A 21,211-nucleotide genomic window follows, 5' to 3' on the forward strand; every position below is an offset into this window, starting at 1 on the left:
GGTTGGGGAATGGCAGAGATCTTAGAGACTCAAGTATAAAATTAGTTTTCTCGTTTTTGGTGTTTTCCCAGAGGTAGGGTCTCTCTCTAACCCAGGCTGACCTGGAATTCACTATGTAGTCTCAAGGTGGCCTCGAACTCACAGTGATCCACCTATCTCTGCCTCCCAAGTGCTGGGATTAAAGGAGTGCACCACCATGCCTGGTTAAAATTTTTTTGTTTTGTTTTTAAATGTTATTTTATTCAGCACTAGGGGCTCTTTGCATGCTAAGTCAGAGTTCTACCATTGAACTAGTATACTCTCAGTTCTAAAATTCTTTAACAAAGGGAAAAGTCATGATTTTAGAGGGCCATCTATTTCTTTGTGAATTCAGCCAGAAAATTAGCTGCTGAGGCAGCAGTGGTATGAAAAGATCAAAGGGGCCCGCAGCATGTTACTCTTCCTTTAACCCATGTGCGACCAACCCACTGGTTCGCAAGGATGACAGAACAATACAGGTGTCTTGCATTGGCAAAGGCTGAAGTATGCCCACGTCCTATCCTTTGCCTCCGACACAGAGATTCTGAAGACAGAGGAACTGTACTTGCTCTGGACATTATCACAGGAGGGTATCACAAGACAGTGCCAAGAGACCATGGAACAGAGAGGAAGTTACAGAGAGCCGAAGTCTAAGGTTTATTTTGTCATGCACATTCTACTTCATGGAAGCTGAGAGTCTAAACAGGCGATATTCAAAACCTAGAACTACCATTTCCACTCAGGAACTGAGCTCAGGACCACGGGTGGGGGAGCCCAGGAGACCCCTCTATTCCAGGAATTACTCCCTTTTGCCCCACTTCATTGTTGGAAACGGGGGAGGGAGGGTTGGGATAGCCAAGGTGTACCTTGAAGGCACTAGACAAGTTACTGCACCATTTCAACCACTGTGTGACCTGGCCACGTGTTAGACCTGGGCTTCTGGAAGCCTTTCATCACACGACACAAGAATACCTGATGTCCCTTATTTTTTTTCCAACATGTCTATCATACCTGTCTCAAACTCAAAGGGAAAAAGAAGCTTCAAGTTACTGAATAACTGTGGCTGTAGGTAAAAGAGCTAATAGTAATCTTATTTTCAGAAAGCCTTTCTACTTTAATTAATGGTCATGGGATGAAAGCTCATGGTTTCTAAGATGTCACATATTTCAATGGGCAAAATAAAAGTCAATAGGAGACAACCCCAGCAACAGCTAGGTAAGCAGTCTTTGGGAGAAGCTTTTCGTTGGTGTTTTCTATGCACTTAAGAACAGAGATACAAATGTCTTCATCTAAGTCTATTTGCTGGTATTAAATGTTTGGATAATTATGTGTCACCAAGACTCAGTTGGTCATTTATATAACACAGTCCATCATACGTATAATCTGTTTTACTTACACACACACACACACACACACACACACACACACACACACACACACAGCAGAATAAAACCAAGGGGGAAGAGGAGCCATGACTAATCTAAATCTTGTTTATCCTTTAAAAGACACTTCATGATGTCCTTCAGTACCATAACCCAGCAGAACTCCTGACATCCTTTCTATCAAAATCATGTGACCTCTTCCTTCTGTTGCAAGAGCAGAGGAAGTCTAGTTCGAAAACCAGCTAATAAAGGTTTATGATGCATCTTGCTATTCAAACCACAGTTCCCTGCAGGGCTCACCTTGGGGTGTCCCATCAAGTTCCTACATGCCGGTGACTGGTATTGTTACCTCTGTAGGAGAGAGTTGGGGACAAGGTGGCACCTGTCAGCCACCTATCCACCTCCAGCAAATGGCTGACAGCGGCAGGGGCCTCCGTGTGACAGGACTCAGCGCTCCTTCTCAGCAAAGACCAGCTTTGTCTGGGTTTTGGGGACCCTCTCATGATGAAGGGCTTCAGGGTCCCTAGGTGACTGCTTCTTTTGGACTGTTTCCTTGGCTCCTTATGTCTACCAGGCAGCATGCGGCTCCCATTCCGGAACAGCAAAACAAAGCCTCAAGCAGATGGGTGAATCAGTAGGGCTAGGCTCGCTGTGTGCTGGTAGATTAAGGAGCCCGGAGAAGAAAGAAGCGATGCAGTGTATCTTCTCTCTCGAGCAGAAATAATAATGAGGAGAAAATAAGCAATGGATTTCTGAAAGTAATTATATTTACAGTGCTGCAGTGGGCTGCGCTGTAATCGCTTTGCCACCTTCTATTTCTTGCTTCTATTTGGAGAAGCTCTCGGTATGTTGGAATAAAATCTTAATTGTGCTTTCAAGTTGCTTCACTATCTAATCGTCAGCCTGGATTTGTACACACTAGGATGCTTTTGTCAAACGGCACTGGGGCTAGAGCTATTTCACCAAAAGTAGCCCCTTTCTCTCTCTCTCTCTCTCTCACACACACACACACACTTGCATCCCTGGACTCCAGGGGGTCTAGGCGTGGACTTTTCCTCCACCCCACCGCACCATGTTCAGATGACGCTGATGGAGAACGTGACACATTTCAGTTTCCAAGGGCAGACATGGTGGGCTTGCGTGGTACCCTCAAAGTCATGGTTCTGAAATCAGCACCCCATGCCCCAAGCCTTGACAGTCCTTGTCAGCACCCACCCTTCCCGGGGAAGGACTTGCCCATGGCGGGGAGTTACCTGGGTCCTTGTAGATGCTGAGCACACCCTTGAAGTAATGAGGTAAAAATCTTTCCAGTAACAGCAGCACGTCCTCCAGCTCTTCGAGAATTCCCACGAGCAGGAAGTTTTCATTCACGTTCAACTTTGCGCGCTCCAGAGCCCACTCGCCGGGCTCCCTTGACGGATGGGAAAGTCTCTTTAAGTCAAAGATTCATTTCCAAAGTGACTGCCACCCACAGAAAGCTTTGCTCTTCTCTGCCCTCCCGCCATCATTTGTCTAAGGTCCAATCCGATGTCCTTTCCTGGAACAGCCCAGCTGTAGCCTAGACTATTCTAGACCTTTCCCTGGTCTACCTGGTTGTGGTATTTTCACATGTGAACACAGGTAAGGGTCTTAAACTAAGCAAGCCTGCTTAGGTATTTGCTGGAAGACAAATATAGAGACACAGGTGTTTAGGTCCTTACAAATGCTGGTCAGAAGACTAGTTTTCAATAGACCAAACAGAGCCAATTCAATGACATTGTCCTCACTGGAGTAGCATTTCGGTTGTGTTCAGTCATACTCACTGGTCAGCCTACTCTTTTGTTTTTATTTATTTATTTATTTTGGTTTTCCAAAGTAGGGTCTCACTGTGGCCCAGGCTGACCTGGAATTCACTATGTAGTCTCAGGGTGGCCTTGAACTCATGACGATCCTCCTACCTCTGCCTCCTGAGTGCTGCGATTAAAGGCGTGCGCCACCACGCCCGGCTCCCAGCCTACTCTTTTAAAGACTTGAATGAGATTTCTGTTTTTCAATTACAGAAGAGAAATAGCCTAATCTAATGTGTAAGCTAGATTTCCGAGCCAGTATTTATACAATAAAAGCCCAGGAGCTGGGCTCTAAGCCTAGCTATCATTAACATTTGAGGGAATAGGAGCAAGCCAAGGTTTTCTTTTGAAAAAATCATAATAATAACCCTGACCTGCTGCAAAGAATTCTTGTAAAGGTTTAACAAGGAGACACTGGCAACAGTTCTGAAAAGCATCTTGTGCATAGCGAGATAAGGCATCGTAACTACCCTACCCCAAGATCGGGAAATGGGCTATTTAGGATGCAACTGAGGGAGTTACAATCATGTTTCCTGGACTAAATATCTCCATTATGATTAAAAGGCGAGTCATGTGGCCTTGGATCTTCCCTGCTTCTGAAGCACTGACCATGAACCAGGAAGCAGTTCTGATTGTCAGGGTGAATGTTGGGGGAGGCTGCCTGAACCCAAGATGTTTCTAATACCCAGAATAATTTGCATCGTAAGTTCCACTGAGAAAACAATTCGTTGTCATTACCGTTTCTTCTCTAGGCCACAGGCATGTGCCTCATACAATGGATTTGATTTCATCTCTAGGTACGCCAGCACTGCTTAGGGGGGGGGTGTGGTGGTGAAGAAAGCCTGTGCCTGTCCTCAGGGAGGGTGTTTTGGGGGTACTCTGTGCAATGAGAGCACCCCACACCCTGAGGAGGCTGTCTACCTCAGTGAGTCACTGTCTAATGGCAGGGCTTGTGTTCTAGCAAGGCTGAAGGGCAATCACCAGAGAGTTTCAGCCCCAGGGACAGAGCCAACTGCAGGGACAGCCTTGGGTGACATACAGCCACCATGTAGGCACAGGCTGGCCGCTTGTCCCTGCTCCACTGTCTTGTGGGCTAGTGGTGACAGAAATGTTTCAGGTGTAAGAGAGGCATGTGATGGTTCAGTTTGTATCAACTTGATCTGTCTAGGAATCCACAGACATTCCTCGTAAGTGGGTCTCTGAGGTTCCTCCAGGAAGGATTAACTAGAGGAGCAATCCTTCCCCCAGGGTGAGCCCTTCCCCCAGAGTGGGCGGCCCTTCTTGGAGGGGGAACGGGCTTTATCAAAAGAAGCTCTGGGAAGAAAGGTATTCTCCTGCCCTTCCACCTGGCTGCCGGTGCTGGTGGCTGCTTTCCAGCGTGGACTGAAGAGCAGCGTGGACTAAGACCAGCGTGGACTGAAGAGCAGCGTCTCTCCAGGTCGCCCCCAGGCCTTCAGTGGCGGATGGGGACAGCTGAGGCCTCCAGCCTCGTGGACTGAGCAGCCACCGCGGGTTCCTTGACTCTCGGGCCTATATCTGCTGTTGTTGGACTGTTGTAAATTAATCCAAGCAATTCCCTTTAAATACAATTCATTCTATCGGTTCTGGTCCTCGAGAACCCTGACTAACACATAGAGGGTTCGGTGGGTGTTCTGAGAAACAAAGCCATGTGGGCCCATGAAGCCTGTGTCAAGACCCTGACTCGTCAGTTTCACTCCTTATCAGACATCCTGACAGCTTTGAGGGGAGCAGCAAATATGACCTGAGCTCTAAAGATGAGAGATTCCTGGCAAAAGAGCGGCACGGAGTGCTGGCGTGGCGGGGACCCTGCCCTCGCGTAGCCGGGACTCTGCTTACCTGCATCTGGGGTGCTGTCCGCAGAAGTAGGGGATGATGTAAAACAATCTGGGGTTGGAACACTCGGGGTAGTTTTCCAGGATGCACTCATTGATGTCCTAGGAGAGAAAACAGGGCAGTGAGAAGCCGCAGGGTCTCTGCGGGGCTTTGTGGAATACGGTATAATTCAGGGAAACCTAACCTAAGTCATATGAGCTGGCCTTCAGCACGCAAAGAGAACTCATAGACCTCCCGAGAGAGCTCGCCTTTGCTTCCTAGCATCCATCTGCTCTGGCCAGGTACCCATCGAGTCAGGGCAGCTCAGGGTGCCCGCTTGGGTTAAGTACGCTGTCCCTCACATCCCAGTGGCTTGAATGTCTGAGCTGGGTCCCAAGCACAGCAAGAAAAGCTCTATCCATGTGTTCCCCACAGTGACTTCAATAGTTAAAGCTAACTCACAGGTATACAGTAGACACTTAATGAGGGTCTGCAGAATTAGTTCAGTACGGTTTGATTCTTAGTGAATCATGAGCCAGTCACCTACTAGTATGGTCAACCCTGCAGAAACCAATTTTCTGGTGTATCCAGACATTCAAAGAACACTTATGAAGTCACTCCATTAGTCTCATAAAAGATTTAGAAATTTCACAGGGGCTGTAAAATAACTTCCAAGGTTAAGGTAGAACACGACAGGGTGGCTGAGTGTGGTGGTGCACACCTTTAATTCCGGTACTAGCAGGCACAAGTACAAGGACTGATGTGAGTTTGAGGCCAGCCTGGGACTACAGAGTGAGTTTCAGGTTAGCCTGGACTACAGTGAGACCCTATCTCAATAAAAAAAGTGCACAAATGATAGGATGCGTGGATATAAGCATCTTTTCACTTTCAAAGGCAACAGTGTAATTCTCAGATTTTCTTTCTTTTTTGAGAGACAGAGGAGAGAGAATGGGTGCGCCAGGGCCTTTCAGCCGCTGTGAACGAACTCCAGACGCGTTCGCCCCCTTGTGGGTACACATGACATTGCACACTCGTTGCCGTTGGCTCTGAGGACACGTGTGATCTGGAGGATTCGAACAAGAGTTCTTATGCTTCGCAGGCAAGCTCCTTAACCCCTTAACTGCTAAGCCATCTCTGTAGCCCCAGATTTTCTTACAAGAGGTTGGATGTTATCTGTTACCATTACAAGAGTTGGAATGGCTGTGGGGTTGATGGATGAGTAGATGTGCTGACAATTTCTTAAGGCAGGTGACACTGGGTATCCTAGATACCAATATGGCAGTTTTAAGGTATTTCTAAGGAGAAAAGATAGCCCAGTTTACAAACTACTCAAAATATGTGTGGGAAGTTTTTCTAAGGACAGTACTGACAAGACAGAGTAAGGGTCTATAACCCTCTCCATTGGTGATGGCGTTCATGAGTGGAGAGAAGCCACTGTATCCGATATAGTTGGGGAAGGTGGTTAGCTGTTATTACAGTTTTATATTAAGTTAAATATAAAGAACTTTTTTTTTTGTTTTTACAATACTTCAATTCTGGTTTGGTTCAAATATCAATGAAATTATATAATTACATTATCAAAATCCAGATGGAATCATCAGAATCAGCCACAGTCACTTTTGAATACCTGTGCACGCCTGAGGGAAGTGTGGGAAGCAGAGCAGGATGACAGAATGGCAGGAAGAAGGAAAGCGACGAGACACCCGGACCCAAGAGGAAACAAGGAGCCATGAACCCATGGTGTTTGCTGGGCCAACCATCATCCTGCCCCACTGCTGTTTCCACCACCCTTCCCAGCCTGGCGCTCACACGTGTGGGCAAAGGAAGCCAGCTGGTTGGTGAAAGAGGTGTGTGACTGAGAAGTGGGAGATTCTGAGCTTCAGAAGGCCATTTCCTTACAGAAATCTCTGGATCACCCTGCAAGGTCAATGTACAGGAAGACACGGCATCCTAGTTTCGAGAGTGCAGTTAACCAGCCCTTTTAGACCAAGGGACACCCCCCTCCTGGGTTTCAGAGTTCACTGGAGCCCATTAGCTGATGACGGAAATGCTATAGGCAGAAGTAAATAAAAGATGACTCCAGAGGAAGGTCAGGGGAATTTGCGCAGTGGAGCGATGCCCGGCATTCACCCCCACTACTCAGCCATGCTGACAAGTTAGCTGCTTTATGGCCACTCAGGAGTCAGCTGCTGGCCCCTCACGGTCCACTTGATGGACCGATGGACTGGTATTTCTACCGCCTAGGAAAGAGGCGGCGGCGTCTCAAGGTGGCTCCTTCAGAGTGCTTTGTTTGGAAGGTGACTTCAGTTTCCAGGGCCCATCCAGGATCACGGAGTCCGCCTGCTGTGTGTAAGGTTCCATCACAAACAGATCTGTGTGCCAAACGTCTCTAAGTACATATATATCATAAATGATTATGCAATTGGATTTTTCCTTTTCTATTTATTTTTACATATTTTATATTTATTTATTTGACAGAGAAGAGGGAGAGAGAAAGAGAGAATGAGCGCATCAGGGCCTCCAGCCACTGCAGATGAACTCCAGAAGCATGCACCCCCTTGTGCATCTGGCTAACATGGGTCCTGGGGAATCGAACCTGGTTCCTTTGGCTTTGCAGACAAATGCCTTAACTGCTAAGTCATCCCTCCAGCCCACTTTTCTATTTATTTATTTTATGTGAGAGAGCAAGAGTAAGAGAGAAAGAGAGAGGAATAGAACTGGCATCCAGGACCTCCATCTGCTGTAATTGACCTCCAGATGTGTGCACCACCTTGTGCACATGTGTGACTTTGCATGCTTGCATCACCTATGTGTCTGGCTTATGTGGGATCTGGAGAGTCGAACATGGGTCCTTAGGCTTTGCAGGCAAGCACCTTAACCACTAACTAAGCCATTTCTCCAGCCTGCATTTATTTATTGATGTTGGGTTTTTCCAAGTAGGATCTTGCTCAAGTTCAGGCTGACCTGGAATTCACTGTATAGTCTCAGGCTGGCCTCCAACTCATAGCAATCCTTCTACCTCAGCTGGGATGAAAGGTGTGTGCCTCAATAGCCAGCGTCTTTTTTCATTTTTTGACTTAAGATAAAATGGTTAGTTGCATTTTGTTTCATTGACATTTTGGTGTATGAAATAATGGAGTTCGTTATTATCACTGTACTTTGCTTGTTTGCCCCCCACTTTCCCCTGTCCCCCTTTCCCTAAGCAGTCCCTCTTCTACTCTCTTGTCATATATATTTAAATCTAGATTCCAGACATAAAAAAGCATGCGATTTTCTGTCTGTCCCCTCCCCCCCCCCGTTATCCTCCCTTATTCTCACTTCTTTGCAGACTTTTCTTCCTCCTCTCATAATCCCCTTTCTATTTTCACATTCTGTGTATACATACACATATACATTTAAACTAGCTTCCTCACAGGAGAGAAAAATATCACATGATATTTGTCTTTCTGAGTCTGGCTTATTTTGTTTAATATGTTGAATTCCAGTTCCATCTATTTTTTTCTACCAAGTGACATTATTTAATTTTTCTTTATGGCTGAATAAAATCAGATTTGTGCTTGCATGTGTGTGTGTGTGTGTGTGTGAGTGTGCGCGCACGTGCTCAGTGGACACTTACACACAACAATAACAACAAAAAAACCCTTTCAGGGGCTGGGGAGCTGGCTCCATGGTAATGCTCACCTCTCAAGCCTGAGCAACTCAATTTGATTTTCAGACCCTACATAAACAGCTGGAGCCAGAGCAGTCTCCTGTAATCCCAGCACATGGACAGTGAGACGAGAGGCCGAGACAGGAGAAGTTCCCAGGAGCTCTCAGTGTGCACAACAACATCATCAAAAAGAACTACAGTCGAGGGAGCTGGAGACATGGCTTAGAGCTTAAGAGCTAGCTTGAGAAGCCTAAGGACCTAGGTTCAACGGCCCCAGGATCTGCATAAGCCAGATGCACATGGTGGCACATGGGTATGGAGTTTGTGTGTAGTGGGTACAGGCTCTGGCATGCACATTCTCTCCCTCCACCTCTCTCTCTCTCTCACACACACAATAAATAACAATAATAACAAAAGAAAAACAACCACAGAGGAAGGTGGAGGAAAACTGCCTCAAATGAGGTGAACTGGTGAGGACAGAGCCTCTTCTTCACATGCCAGGCCACACCACTCATCTACACTCACACATGTGAACATGTAGACACACGTGTACACACTTAAAATTTTTCTCTAAAATTTCTATCACACTGATGACGTTAGCCAGACCAACTTAATTTTTACCTCTAGACTTGGACATGAATACCATGTGCTTCTCCCCAATGCCCTTTCCCACCCAAGTCCAGCCTTCCTTTACTGTGAGGCCTTAACACAGCACCCTGCTCCACTCAGTCTCTCATCATGAGGAAAATGGAGACAGTCTCGCCAAGTAAGCACAGCAGATAACTATGACAATCTTCACAGTAGTCAAGACTATAAAAAAATTAGTCCATTTAGAATTTATCCTAAACTTTAAAGTTGAAAAAATATGTAGTTCACAATACATTCCAGTGAAAACAGTTTAATTAAAACCAGTTTTTCGAGCTGGAGGGATGGCTTAGCAGTTAAGGCATTTGCCTGCAAAGCCAAAGGACCCAGGTTCAAGTCCCCAGGACCCATGTTCGCCAGATGCACAAGGGTGTGCACACATCTGGAGTTCATTTGCAGTGGCTGGAAGCCCTGGTGTGCCCATTCTCTCTCTGTCTCTCTCTCTCTTTCTCTGTCAAATAAATAAAAATAAAATATTTGAAAAAAAATTTTTGGCAATCAAAAGGAAATTCAGCTTTTGTTCGCACATCTGCAACTAATTGGCTCAAAGTCCTTAGCTAAATGATGACATCTCGAGGGCTCTGTTTCCCTATTTGTATGACATGGGCCTGAGCCACATAGCCTCATTCTGTGAAACTGTGGGTACATGTGTCTTGCTCCCTAAATGAACCTCCTTTGTAGGGTGGTTCTATACCCTGAGGATATAGAAAAGGTGGCAGCTTTTTTGGTTACAAAACATCAGTTGATAAACATCCCTTCACTCATGTTTCATGGCAAATTCCTCCGCTGGAAGCAATGCAGGACGATTGCCAGCTTTATCAAAAGCAGCTGGGAGGACTCAGGGGAGACATGTGACCTGGCGATAGTCCCAAAGGAAGGAAGAGCATGGGGAGGGCCAGCAGACCCCCACCTGAGATCTCAGGCTCCTCCCTCGATGCAATGAGGTCTTGCAGCCTGGGGGATGATAAAAGTGTACAGAGGGTCAGAGATCAAGCAGTCAGGAGGAGGACACCATGTGCTGGGTGAGGCTTCTTGGTGGGATGGCTGCTTTGGCCTTGCCACGCTCTGCAAGCTCTCCCCGTGCGCCTGAGGGAAGAGCATCTGCGGATGCCATCCTGACGCAAGGTGCACAGCCCAGCAGCCAGGGAGAGATGGCATCTGTGCTGGGAGAGTTCTCAGCGGAATGGCTGCTTTGGGGGTACCCCATGTCTATAAGTAACCCCTCATCCTGCTCTGTTAAGTAACCCCATTAAACTCCCTGGGTTACCCAAACTGGTTTTGGTACAGTTATACATCTGGACTCCTGCCTGCGTTCTGGGATGAATAGAATTCTTTCCAGGGAAAAAGTTTCACGCAACAACTCAGCATTGGCCATTGTTGCCTTTTCTTTTTTAAAAAAATATTCTATTTTTATTTATTTACTTATTTGAGAGATACAGAAATAGGCAGGGGGGAGAGAGAGAGAATGGGTGTTCCAGGGCCTTCAGCCACTGCAAACTGACTCCAGATGCATGCACCACCTTGTGCATCTGGCTAACGTGGGTCCTGGGGGATTGAACCTGGGTCCTTTCGCTAAGCCATCCCTCCAGCCCAAATAAAATATTTTTAAAAAGGTTAGAAATCAACCTTTCATGCCTAGGGCTAAACCTGCCACTCAGCTCTGAAGATTATTCCATCTTTCTGAAGCCGGGTGTGGTGGCGCCCGCCTTTAAATCCAGCACTCAGGAGGCAGAGGTAGGAGGATCGCCATGAATTCAGGGCCACCCTGAGAATCTGAGAATACATAGTGAATTCCAGGTCAGCCTGAGCTAGAGTGAAACCCTACCTCGAAAAACCAAACCTTTCTACTCCTTTTAGCATTTTAATTCCGTTCCCTTTAGCTTATCTATTACTAATATATCATTCTAAGATAATGACTTCTGCTAACTCACTGAGAAAAATATGGAAATATAAAATGTTCTACTGCTATGATGTCAAATGGACAATTTGTTGAAAACAAACATTATTAAGTAAAAGCAACCAACCTTCACTCCTGTGAAGCTCTGATTTATTATAGCTCCATCTACCTTCCACATGAACCCATAAAACACTATGATATTTAAAAAAAAAAAATTCCTCGTTTCCAGTGACTTGGGAGCGGATCCTTCCGTTTTAAAAATACCAACGTTAGAGAACGTCAGAGAAGAGTTGAACAGTAGAGGACATAATGAAGGACAATCTCTCGTGCTGGCTATGACACTCCTGGTAGAGATGTGAAAGAGACAGAAAACTGACCGGGTTCTACTCACTGTCACGGAAGAAACCTTGACCCTCAGGCGGGCCATTGTAATCAGAGTCGAAATTTGATGGGCTAGTCAATTGAGATAAATGGAAGAGAGGCGCTCTACACTAACTTTTATCGCATTACAAATCTGCTTTGTAAGCCTTTTTCAAGCCTTGTTTAAAAAAAAAAATTGAGTTGGAACTGGAAGAGTCAAACAGGCCTTTTTCAGCGAGGTTTAATAGACATCAATGACAGGGGGCCAGACACCCTCGTTCTCCCATCCCAGGACAGGTGGGGAGCGCCCCTCAGAGCGCTCCAGAAAGCATCCCCCTTAGGAAACAGAGCACCGTGGTCTACAAATGCAAACATGGCGTGTGATGTTGGATGCTTAAAGTCTATGGCATCCAGTTTGGTGGCTTGTGGTCCTATATGGACACATCCTATGGCAGAAGGCAGATCCAGGCTTCTCTGAAAGTTAGGCACCACTGTCCATTTATTGTGACCAACAGTCTTTCTTTCTTTCTTTCTTTTTTTTTTTTTTACATTTTATTTAAAAATTTATTTTTGTATTTTATTTTGAATAGCTTCAATCAAAAAAGATTCTACAAGGTTATTTACAATAATGAATGTATAATGATGAATGTCTGCCTCTTTGACAACAGGGTACCATTCTTGAGCAGTGTAGCAGACAGCTTCAGGTTGGCTGAGATGAACTTCCAGACCAGGCACAGTCATGGAGGAAAGGATATTTATTGAAGCTTACAGATCCAGGGGAAGTTCCATAATGGCAGAAGAAGCTGGCCTGCCTTCACAGGACCAAGCAGACAGAGAAGCACAAGCCAAAAGCCACACAGCACACTTCAGGAACTCCAGCTAGGCACACTTTGCATATCTTTAGATTGAAATCTGAAACCCACCACCACACCTTAAGATCCACCCAGTGACACTGCCTCCAGCCAGGTGGCTGCAGATGCAAATTACAAACACTAAAAAACTGAATATATTGGGAGCCATCTATTCAAACTACCACAAGCAGCAATACAATTTAAAAAATATAAAGATGCAGTATCATTTCTGATATGAAGTCAGTAAAAAAATCCAAGATCTCAGGGAGGAATTTTTTGCATGTGTACTATGCACATGTGTGTTTATGTACCCATGCACACACACAGAGGCCAGAAGAAAGTGTGGGTGTTCTAGTGCTTGCCCCCACGTTTCCTTGAGACAAAACCCCTCACTGAACCTACAGCTACCATTTCCAGTCAGACTGGCTAACAGGTGAGCCCCAGTGATTCCGTCTGCTTTCCACAGCAGGACCGGGTGGAAGGTGTGTGTGGCCACGCCTTATTTGCACAGACGCTGAGAAACCAAACTCAGGGTGAATCAGCCTTTCAGGCCCTCTGTTTGCAAGGCAAGCACTCTTATCTGCTCAGCATCTCCCCAGCCCAGTGGCCAAAATTCTCTTGCACTGGGGACCTAGTCCAATGGGGCTCAAATCCTGAAATGGAGAAGGTTACTAAGATAAGAGAGCAAACAGTTTTGGGATTCATTCTTTTGTTTGCATGACAAAATTCCACTGCAGTAAACTCAAGAGAAAGAGGGAGCCATAGTTTTATCCTGAAATGTCAGACCAGGAGATCAATCTGGTATCCATTTCACTGTTCTCTGGATTTCAGTCAGCTCCTTTCAATTAACAGTAATAAAATTTATTGTGCATTTACGGTGTCTGTGGGCAAGTTCCTGTGCAAGAGGTGAAGGTAAGTGCCGTTCTCCAAAAACATGCTTGTGCCTCTTTTCAAATTCCGTGTTGCTAAAGCAAGCGATCGTTTTGAGGTCAAGTGGTTTTAGAGCTTTTCCAGAACATAGAGAACTCAATGTCAGAGACAGCCTAGGAAATACGGGGAGCCAGCTACATTTGAACGACAGTATGCAGATGGAACTGAGCTGCCTGGCAGATGAGGGTTCCTTCTATTTTTGTAACAAAATATTTACTGTAGTACTGTTCAAAAAATCAAACAATTACAAGTAATTCAGTCAAAGAGATTTGGTAAACTGTCATTCATCTGATTGTAAATATGGCTGTTGTTTAAAAATATTTACAATGAAAATGCATGGATGAGAAAGCCAGGGTAAGATTATGTATACAATTGACTATCACATTATTTAAAAAAATATATTTTAAAAACAAAGCTGGGCGTGGTGGCGCACGCTTTTAATCCCAGCACTCGGGAGGCAGAGGTGGGAGGATCACCGTGAGCTCAAGGCCACCCTGAGACTACACGGTGAATTTCAAGACAGCCTGACCTACAGTGAGACCCTACCTTGAACAAAAAAAGGAAAAGAACAAAAAAAATTAAAAACAGACTAAAAGTAAATAGAATACATACACATGCATCCACACATATGTTATATATAAATACATGTATGCATAAATATATATTATAAATTCTACAGTGGTTGGGTTTAAGATGGTGAGATTAATCTCTATTCTTTTTAAATAATTTAAGAAACTTTATTTATTTATTTACTCATTCATTTGAGACAGAAAGAGAGAGAAAGACAGTGAGAGAGAGAGGAAGAGACAGATAGAGAGAGAAAATGGGCATGCCAGGGCCTACAGTCACCACAAACAAACTCAAAATACATGTTCCTCCTTGTGCATCCGGCTTACTTAATTGAACCTGGGTCCTTAGGCTTTGCAGGCAAATGTCTTAAACGCTAAGCCATCTCTCCAGCCATATTTATTTATTTGTGTGTGGGAAGGCATGCGGGGGTCTTTTGCTACTAAAAACGAATGCCAGGCTCATGCACCGATTTTGACCTCTGGCTCTGTGGGTACTAGGGAAATGAACTCAGCCCATCAGGCTTTGCAAGCAAGACCCTGCCTCTCAGTTTAATTCCCTGGAGGTAAGACCCTCATTGGCCTAGCTTTCATTGCTGGTCTTATTCTGTGTTTTGCTGGAGCACCTCCTTAAGTAACATTTGCTCTGCTGCCTTCTAGCTTACAATGTCACTAGTTACATTCTCAATAGTTTGTCAGTGAAGTGTTATCATCACAGGAGATGAACGTATATGTGTGTATTTTTCAACATTTGATCTTCATCTTGATTTGATCTTGGTGTTCTGAAATGTCACCCTTGAAAAACATTGTGTTGAACACTTAATAGACTCTTTAAAAAATATGGAATATTAAGTATTTCAAGCTTGAGGTCCTGTTTTAGTTTTTCGTTTTTTTTTTTTCTTTCTTTCCTCCTTCCTTCCTTTTTGAGGAAGGGTTTCACTCTAGTCCAGACTGACCTGAGATCCTGTTTTAAAGCGTGTTTAGGTTTTTTTTTCTCTTCTTTCTTATCTCTAGTCTTTAATTTTAGATTTCCTTGTAGTTTTTATTTATTTATTTGTTTGAGAGCAACAGACAGAGAGAGAAAGAGGCAGAGAGAGAGAGAGAAAATGGGCGCGCCAGGGCTTCCAGCCACTGCAAACAAACTCCAGATGCGTGCGCCCCCTTGTACATCTGGTGAACGTGTGTCCTGGGGAATCAAGCCTTGAACCAGGGTCCTTAGACTTCACAGGCAAGCGCTTAACCACTAAGCCATCTCTCCAGCCCCTTATAGTTTTTTTTTTTTTTATGATGTTTATTCTTTCATCTTTTCTTACTTTGTCTTTTGCTCTTCTTCTCAGAGATTTATTTCAGCTTATCTTCCGTGTCCTTGCTACTGAATTCTTTTTTTTTTTTTTTTTAATCATCTCAATGCCTGGCAGTTCTTTCCTGGTACCTGCTTGTTTACACAGATTTGCTCGTTTCTAGGGACGTAATATTTTCTCGAGTTTAAGAGAACGAAACAGAGCTCTCTTCTAAAGTTTTCATCTTCTCCTGAAAATTTGCTTCCCCTGGCATTACTGTTTCAGTTTACTTATGTTAGTCCTTCTCTTCCGAGTACACATCTGTGGATCTTAGCTTGTCCAGTCATACTTAGCAGACAGTCCATAAAACCTGACAAGAGCCGTGCTGACACGGGCAGCTTATCGACCCGTGGCTTTCACTTTTCTGCTACGGTCATGTCGTTGCCAGATTAGTTCCTACACTTCCCCACCGAGAATACTGGCCAGTCCTGCTGACACGTCTCCTGATTTATTTATGTATTTATTTTCCCTCATCAGGTCTGGTGTTTCCAAATAAGCGTGCTCCAGGTCCTCCAAGTGCTCCCCGTGCTGAGCTTCCGGCCCCCACTTGACCCACATGCCAGCCAGCTTTCCATCACCGTGACAAATACCCCAGGTAAATGCCTTGGGGAGGGAATGTTCATGTTGGCTCACAGTTTCAGAAATTTCAGTTCACTGCTGTGGACTTTTTTTTTTTTGTTTGTTTGTTTGTTTGTTTGTTTTTGGTTTTTTCAAGGTAGGGTCTCACTCTAGCCCAGGCTGACCTGGAATTCACTATGGAGTCTCAGGGTGGCCTCGAACTCACAGTGATCCTCCTACCTCTGCCTCCTGAGTGCTGGGATTAAAGACATGCGCCACCATGCCTGGCCTGCTGTGGGTTTTTAGTTAGGGAGGTGGGGGCGTGGAGGAAGAGACAAGCTGCTCGCCTCTCAGCAGCTAGAAAGCAAAAGAGGGGAAGGCAGGCAACTAGGGTCCCCAGATAATCTTCAAAGACAAGCCCCTAATGACCTGCCTGCCGCCTCCAACCAAGACCCATCGTGTAATGTTTTCCAGTAGTACCCGGGGACCTTGCTTTATCAGCATAGGACCATCCGGGACACATGTGACCATTAACCCACAGCAGTCAATTATCACTATTCCATTCCCTCCCTGTGGCACTGGCTCAAGAGTTTCATTCTTCGAACTTAACTATTGTGTGTCTGCCCCTTTAAAATCCCTTTGTCATCTAATGGGATCACAAAAACGAAACATGTGCCGGGGTCCCTTGCCGTCGTCAACTAAACATTGCTCAACAGGAGCTAGTTTTCGGGCTGGAGAGATGGCTTAGTGGTTAAGCGCTTGCCTGTGAAGCCTAAGGACCCCGGTTCGAGGCTCGGTTCCCCAGGTCCCACGTTAGCCAGATGCACAAGGGGGCGCACACGTCTGGAGTTCGTTTGCATTGGCTGGAAGCCCTGGCGCGCCCATTCTCTCTCTCTCCCTCTACCTGTCTTTCTCTTTGTGTCTGTCGCTCTCAAATAAATAAATAAAAAATGAACAACAAAAAAAAAAAGAGCTAGTTTTCCTAATCTCCACCCCTCCACCTATCCTTCCTACTGTACAGGTGAATACACTGAAATAAAACGTAGTGTAAAGGAAAACCCAACGAGGCGGGATGGGCATACGTCTTTGATCTCAGCCTTTGGGAAGCTAGGGTACGATTCTGATTGTATGAGCTTGAGGCCAGCCTGTTGTACACCGTGAGAGCCTGTAGTAAGTAGCTACCTTCCTGGTGTGTGGTCAACACTTGACTGAAAGCAGCACAAGGGAGGAGGCGTTAATTTCAGTTTCGTTTCAAGGGCGAGTTTCCTCAAGGCCCAGAAAGCACGGCAGAGCAGGGAACTGCCTCACATCTCCTCACAGCAGCTCAAAGTGAGCAGCAGCGAGAGCTGGCTCTGAAAACCCGGTGGGCTGGGCTAATAAATCTCAAGGTCTGCTGTAGTGACATCCCCTGGCAATGCTGCACCACCCAGAGACGCCTCAAATTGCCAGCAGCTGGGGACCCAGTATTCAAAACACCTGAGCCTAGGCGGGACTCTACATTCAAATGACACAAACCCTGTCTTAAAAAGCCAAACAAGAGCCGGGCATGGTGGCGCACGCCTTTAATCCCAGCACTCGGGAGGCAGAGGTAGGAGGATTGCCGTGAGTTCGAGACCACCCTGAGACTCCATAGTGAATTGTGAATTCCAGGTCATCCTGGGCTAGAGTGAGACCCTACCTCGAAAAACCAAAAAAAAAAAAAAAAAAAAGCCAAACAGTGGACTGGAGAGATGGCTTAGCAGTTAAGTGCTTGCCTATGAAGCCTAAGGACCCCGGTTCGAGGCTTGGTTCCCCAGGTCCCACGTTAGCCAGATGCACAAGGGGGCGCACACATCTGCAGTTCGTTTGCAGAGGCTGGAAGCCCTGACGCGCCCATTCTCTCTCTCTCCCTCTACCTGTCTTTCTCTCTGTGTCTGTCAAATAAATAAATAATTAAAAAAAAAAAAGCCAAACAATGGACCTGGTGTGGTGGCGCAGGCCTTTAATCCCAGCACTCAGGAGGCAGAGGTAGGAGGATCACTGTGATCGAGGCCACTCTGAGACTAATGAATTCCAGGTCAGCCTGGACTAGAGTGAGACCCTACCTCGGAAAAAAAAAAAAAAAAAAAAAAAAAAAAAAGCCAAACAACATAGCTCTCCAAATTTAAGACCTCAAACCTGTTTCAGGTCCCTGTTACATTAAGATAGTATCATAGGCTTTGATTCAAGTCATAACACAACATTTTTACATGCACAAAAATGCCTATAAATATTAAACATGCTTTAATTTTTTTTTAATATAAGTTCTTGCTTTTGTGGGAAATGTCTCTTTTTCTCCCTCAAGCCTGTGGCAAATCAACAGGGCCATTTCCTCTTGCTCAGTAAGTCACTTGCCCAGCATGGAGACCTCGCCCAGCAGGAACCAGCTGCAGCCCCCACTCCTCTCCCCAAGACGTGAGGCGGGCACGCTGAGACACACGTTCCGGTGAGGCAACATGGGAATTTGGACTCAATAAATGACTCTCACTGAGCCTTAGGAAGGGAAATGAAACTCAGAAATGCAGGTAACAGTGAGGAATGCCCACCCTCTGGGCCTTTCAAACTCTGTCCTCCTGAGGCTGGGGATGGATTGATTGCTCTCACTCTCTCTTTCTGTGTTATATAGCAAATTCCTTTGAACTGAAACATTGCCTCCTAGGTGGAGGAGGGAGGTTCAGGAGGCTAACAAGTCTGGAACTTAAAAGGTTGCAAGACCCCTCTCTGAAGTTACATAAAGAGCAAACAACTGCTGGGGTGGGAAGGAGGATTCTCAGCCAGCAGAGCTGCCTGCAGGCTGGGCGGTGGGCTGCGGGGACGCTGGGTGGGCGTCTCAGTGACACGGCTGCCTTTGAGTTGTCCACTGCTTCTGTAAGAACCCCTCAGCCCACTCTGTAAGGAACCCCAATAAATTCACTGGTTCATCAAAACGAGTTTTAGTGCAATTGTGCTTATCTTTAAAATTTGTTTTTGAGAGAAAGAAACAGAGAGAAAGAGAGAGAGAGAGAGAGAGAGAGAGAGAGAGAGAGAGAGAGAGAGAGAGAGGGAGAGGGAGAGGAGCACTCAGAGAGGGCTACATGGGACCTGGAGATTCGAACATGAGTTCTTAGGCTTCTCAGGCAAGCACCTTAACCGCTAAGCCATCTCTCCAGTTTACCAATGTGCTTTTGACAGACTATAGGAACTAAATAGTTTCCCTGACTAGGGGGACAGGCAGGAGAAAGGGCCTTGCTGGGGGTTATAGTCTCTTTAGGAAGTGTTCCACAATGGTAGCCAAAGATTGAAGAGAGGACAGCTCACTTCCTGGTTCTTCTCCCCGAGAACAAAGCACACACAGAGGCAGTTCTCCAGCAGGCCAGCTTGCCTGGTGGGCTTTCTGGAACCTGCGCAGTGCTGGGTGCATCATGGACCAACCAGTGTGCCTCTGTCTTTGTTTAGGCTGACCACTCATAGACTCTGGGCAGGAGGGCTTCCCTCATTCAATAAAAGCCCCCCTCCCGCTGGGACGGCAGAACCTAGTTTCTGGACCCCTTCTGAGAAGCCTGTTTCTCTCTGCCTCTTTTATTTTTGAATAAACTCTGTTCTGCTTTTTAAACCTTCCCCCGCTTCATAATTCTTTAATTTGGTGGAGAAAATGAACCCAAATGCCTACACAGTTAATACTTCGGTCTATTTTCTGTGTCCTATTTGGGGTAAAAAGGCTTGTGTTTGAGTGTCCCCAGGGAAAACTTTCCCCCTGCTCCCTCCCCCCAATAAGAACCTTCCTGCTTCGGATGTGAATGAATCCTGGAACGTCATCTTAACCACATTTTGAAATCTCTAAGAAATGCCAATTGAATGCATGAAATTAGTCATATTTTAGGACAGAAAACTACTGAAGAAGAACAATTTCCTCCTGGGGCTCGAAGGACCTGACATGCGCCAGGAAAGGCTGTAGGCTAATACTCAAAAGGACTGCTACCGATAGGGGACAAGCGTGAAGATGTCATGGCAGGGCAGAAACTCTGAGGCCTGAACAGCTATGGGACACGGGCCACCTGTTTTCAGTCAGTCACAGGATCTGGGTCACTCACTCCCAGCACCTACTTGAGGCAGTCCTTTTGTCTATGGCAACCATTGGGTTCAGTAGGAGCAGAGCCATCTCAAGGGGATTATTTTCCCTTCTAATAAGCCACCTTTCTGTGTGTTACTGTGTTAGAGCAGACCTATCATTCCTGCCTCTCCCTTGCCCTTCCTTGGTCCTGGGGACATCAAACAAGGGTCATTCAGCTCTGCAGGCAAGTGCCTTAACCCCCGTGCCATCTCTCTAGCTCCTTCCTTTCTTGACTCTTACCAGAATGGGCTTTCAGCTAGGTGTTGAGTGTGAAATGTCACACTCATTAATGCATTCATAATGAGGGTTCTGGCTTCAGTGTGCTTCCCAGAAATACTTGCATTAACCCAACAAGATGAGAACAAGGTACTGAGGCGGAGAAGAGAGGTTAAGCTTTATGGAAAGTCTACCACCATAGTCAGTGAATACTTGTGGAGTGAACTGGGGTCTGGGCTTATTTTTATCTTATTAAATGGACAAAATTCAGGGACCACTGTGAACATTGTGGGAGGTTAAGAGGATTATTTGAAAATAGTGACCCTGGGGCTAGAGAGATGCCTTAGCGGTTAAGGTGCTTGCCTGCGAAGCCTAAGAACTCATGTTCAAGTCTCCAAGTCCCACATAACCAGATGCAGTGATGCAAGTGCACAGTGTTTCATGTGTGCCACAAGGGGGCGCGTGCATTTGCAGTTTGTTTGCAGCAGCTAAGGCACTGGATTGCCCATTTGCTCTCTGCCCCGCCACCTCTTTCTCTCTCTCAAAACAAATTAAAAAAAAAAAAAAAGAGTGACCCTGGATGTTAAGGATAAGACAAATCATGTTACTCTTATAGCTCTCTGCCATCTCCCAGGGCTCCCAAAGTCACCTAGAGCTTGCTGCCAGATTCTCAATTCTTCTGCAGCCTCTGGAAATTTCCTTCCCTCTCCAGACACATAACTCTCTCCAATGCTACGGCTAATCCCAGATCTGGAGAGGAGGGACTTAAAGAGTTCTGCTAAGACAAAAGGTCAAGGTCCACAGAGGGCCCTGAGTGGCACAGGTAGTGACAGCAAGCACAGTGCCAGCACGCCCTGCCCTTCCGAAGCTGTCCCTTGCCCAGGTTCACCCACTGGGTTTTGAATAAGATCTCATTTGACATAAAGGTTCAAAAATTTTAAAATCATAGCTCTAGTCAACAAGCTGAACTCACGGCCCTTTGGGAAGCTCCCCTGATCTATTTATGCACCCAACTTCTGCGGTATCTTTGAG

General features: G+C 45.8%; 1 protein-coding gene across 1 annotated transcript in view; it reads right to left on the bottom strand.

Annotated features, from left to right (window-relative positions):
- The window catches only part of Ust (uronyl 2-sulfotransferase), a 342,351-nt gene that overhangs the window by 65,438 nt on the left and 255,702 nt on the right, over positions 1-21,211 (bottom strand). Inside the window, exons 6-7 of the mRNA XM_004651135.2 lie at positions 5,084-5,181; positions 2,654-2,811 (exon numbers count right to left, since the gene is read on the bottom strand). Coding sequence (XP_004651192.1) covers positions 2,654-2,811; positions 5,084-5,181 — 256 coding nt within the window. The remainder of the gene's footprint in view (positions 1-2,653; positions 2,812-5,083; positions 5,182-21,211) is intronic.

Source organism: Jaculus jaculus, chromosome 9 (genome assembly GCF_020740685.1).
Source record: "Jaculus jaculus isolate mJacJac1 chromosome 9, mJacJac1.mat.Y.cur, whole genome shotgun sequence".
In the NCBI taxonomy this organism is placed as follows: Eukaryota; Metazoa; Chordata; class Mammalia; order Rodentia; family Dipodidae; genus Jaculus; species Jaculus jaculus.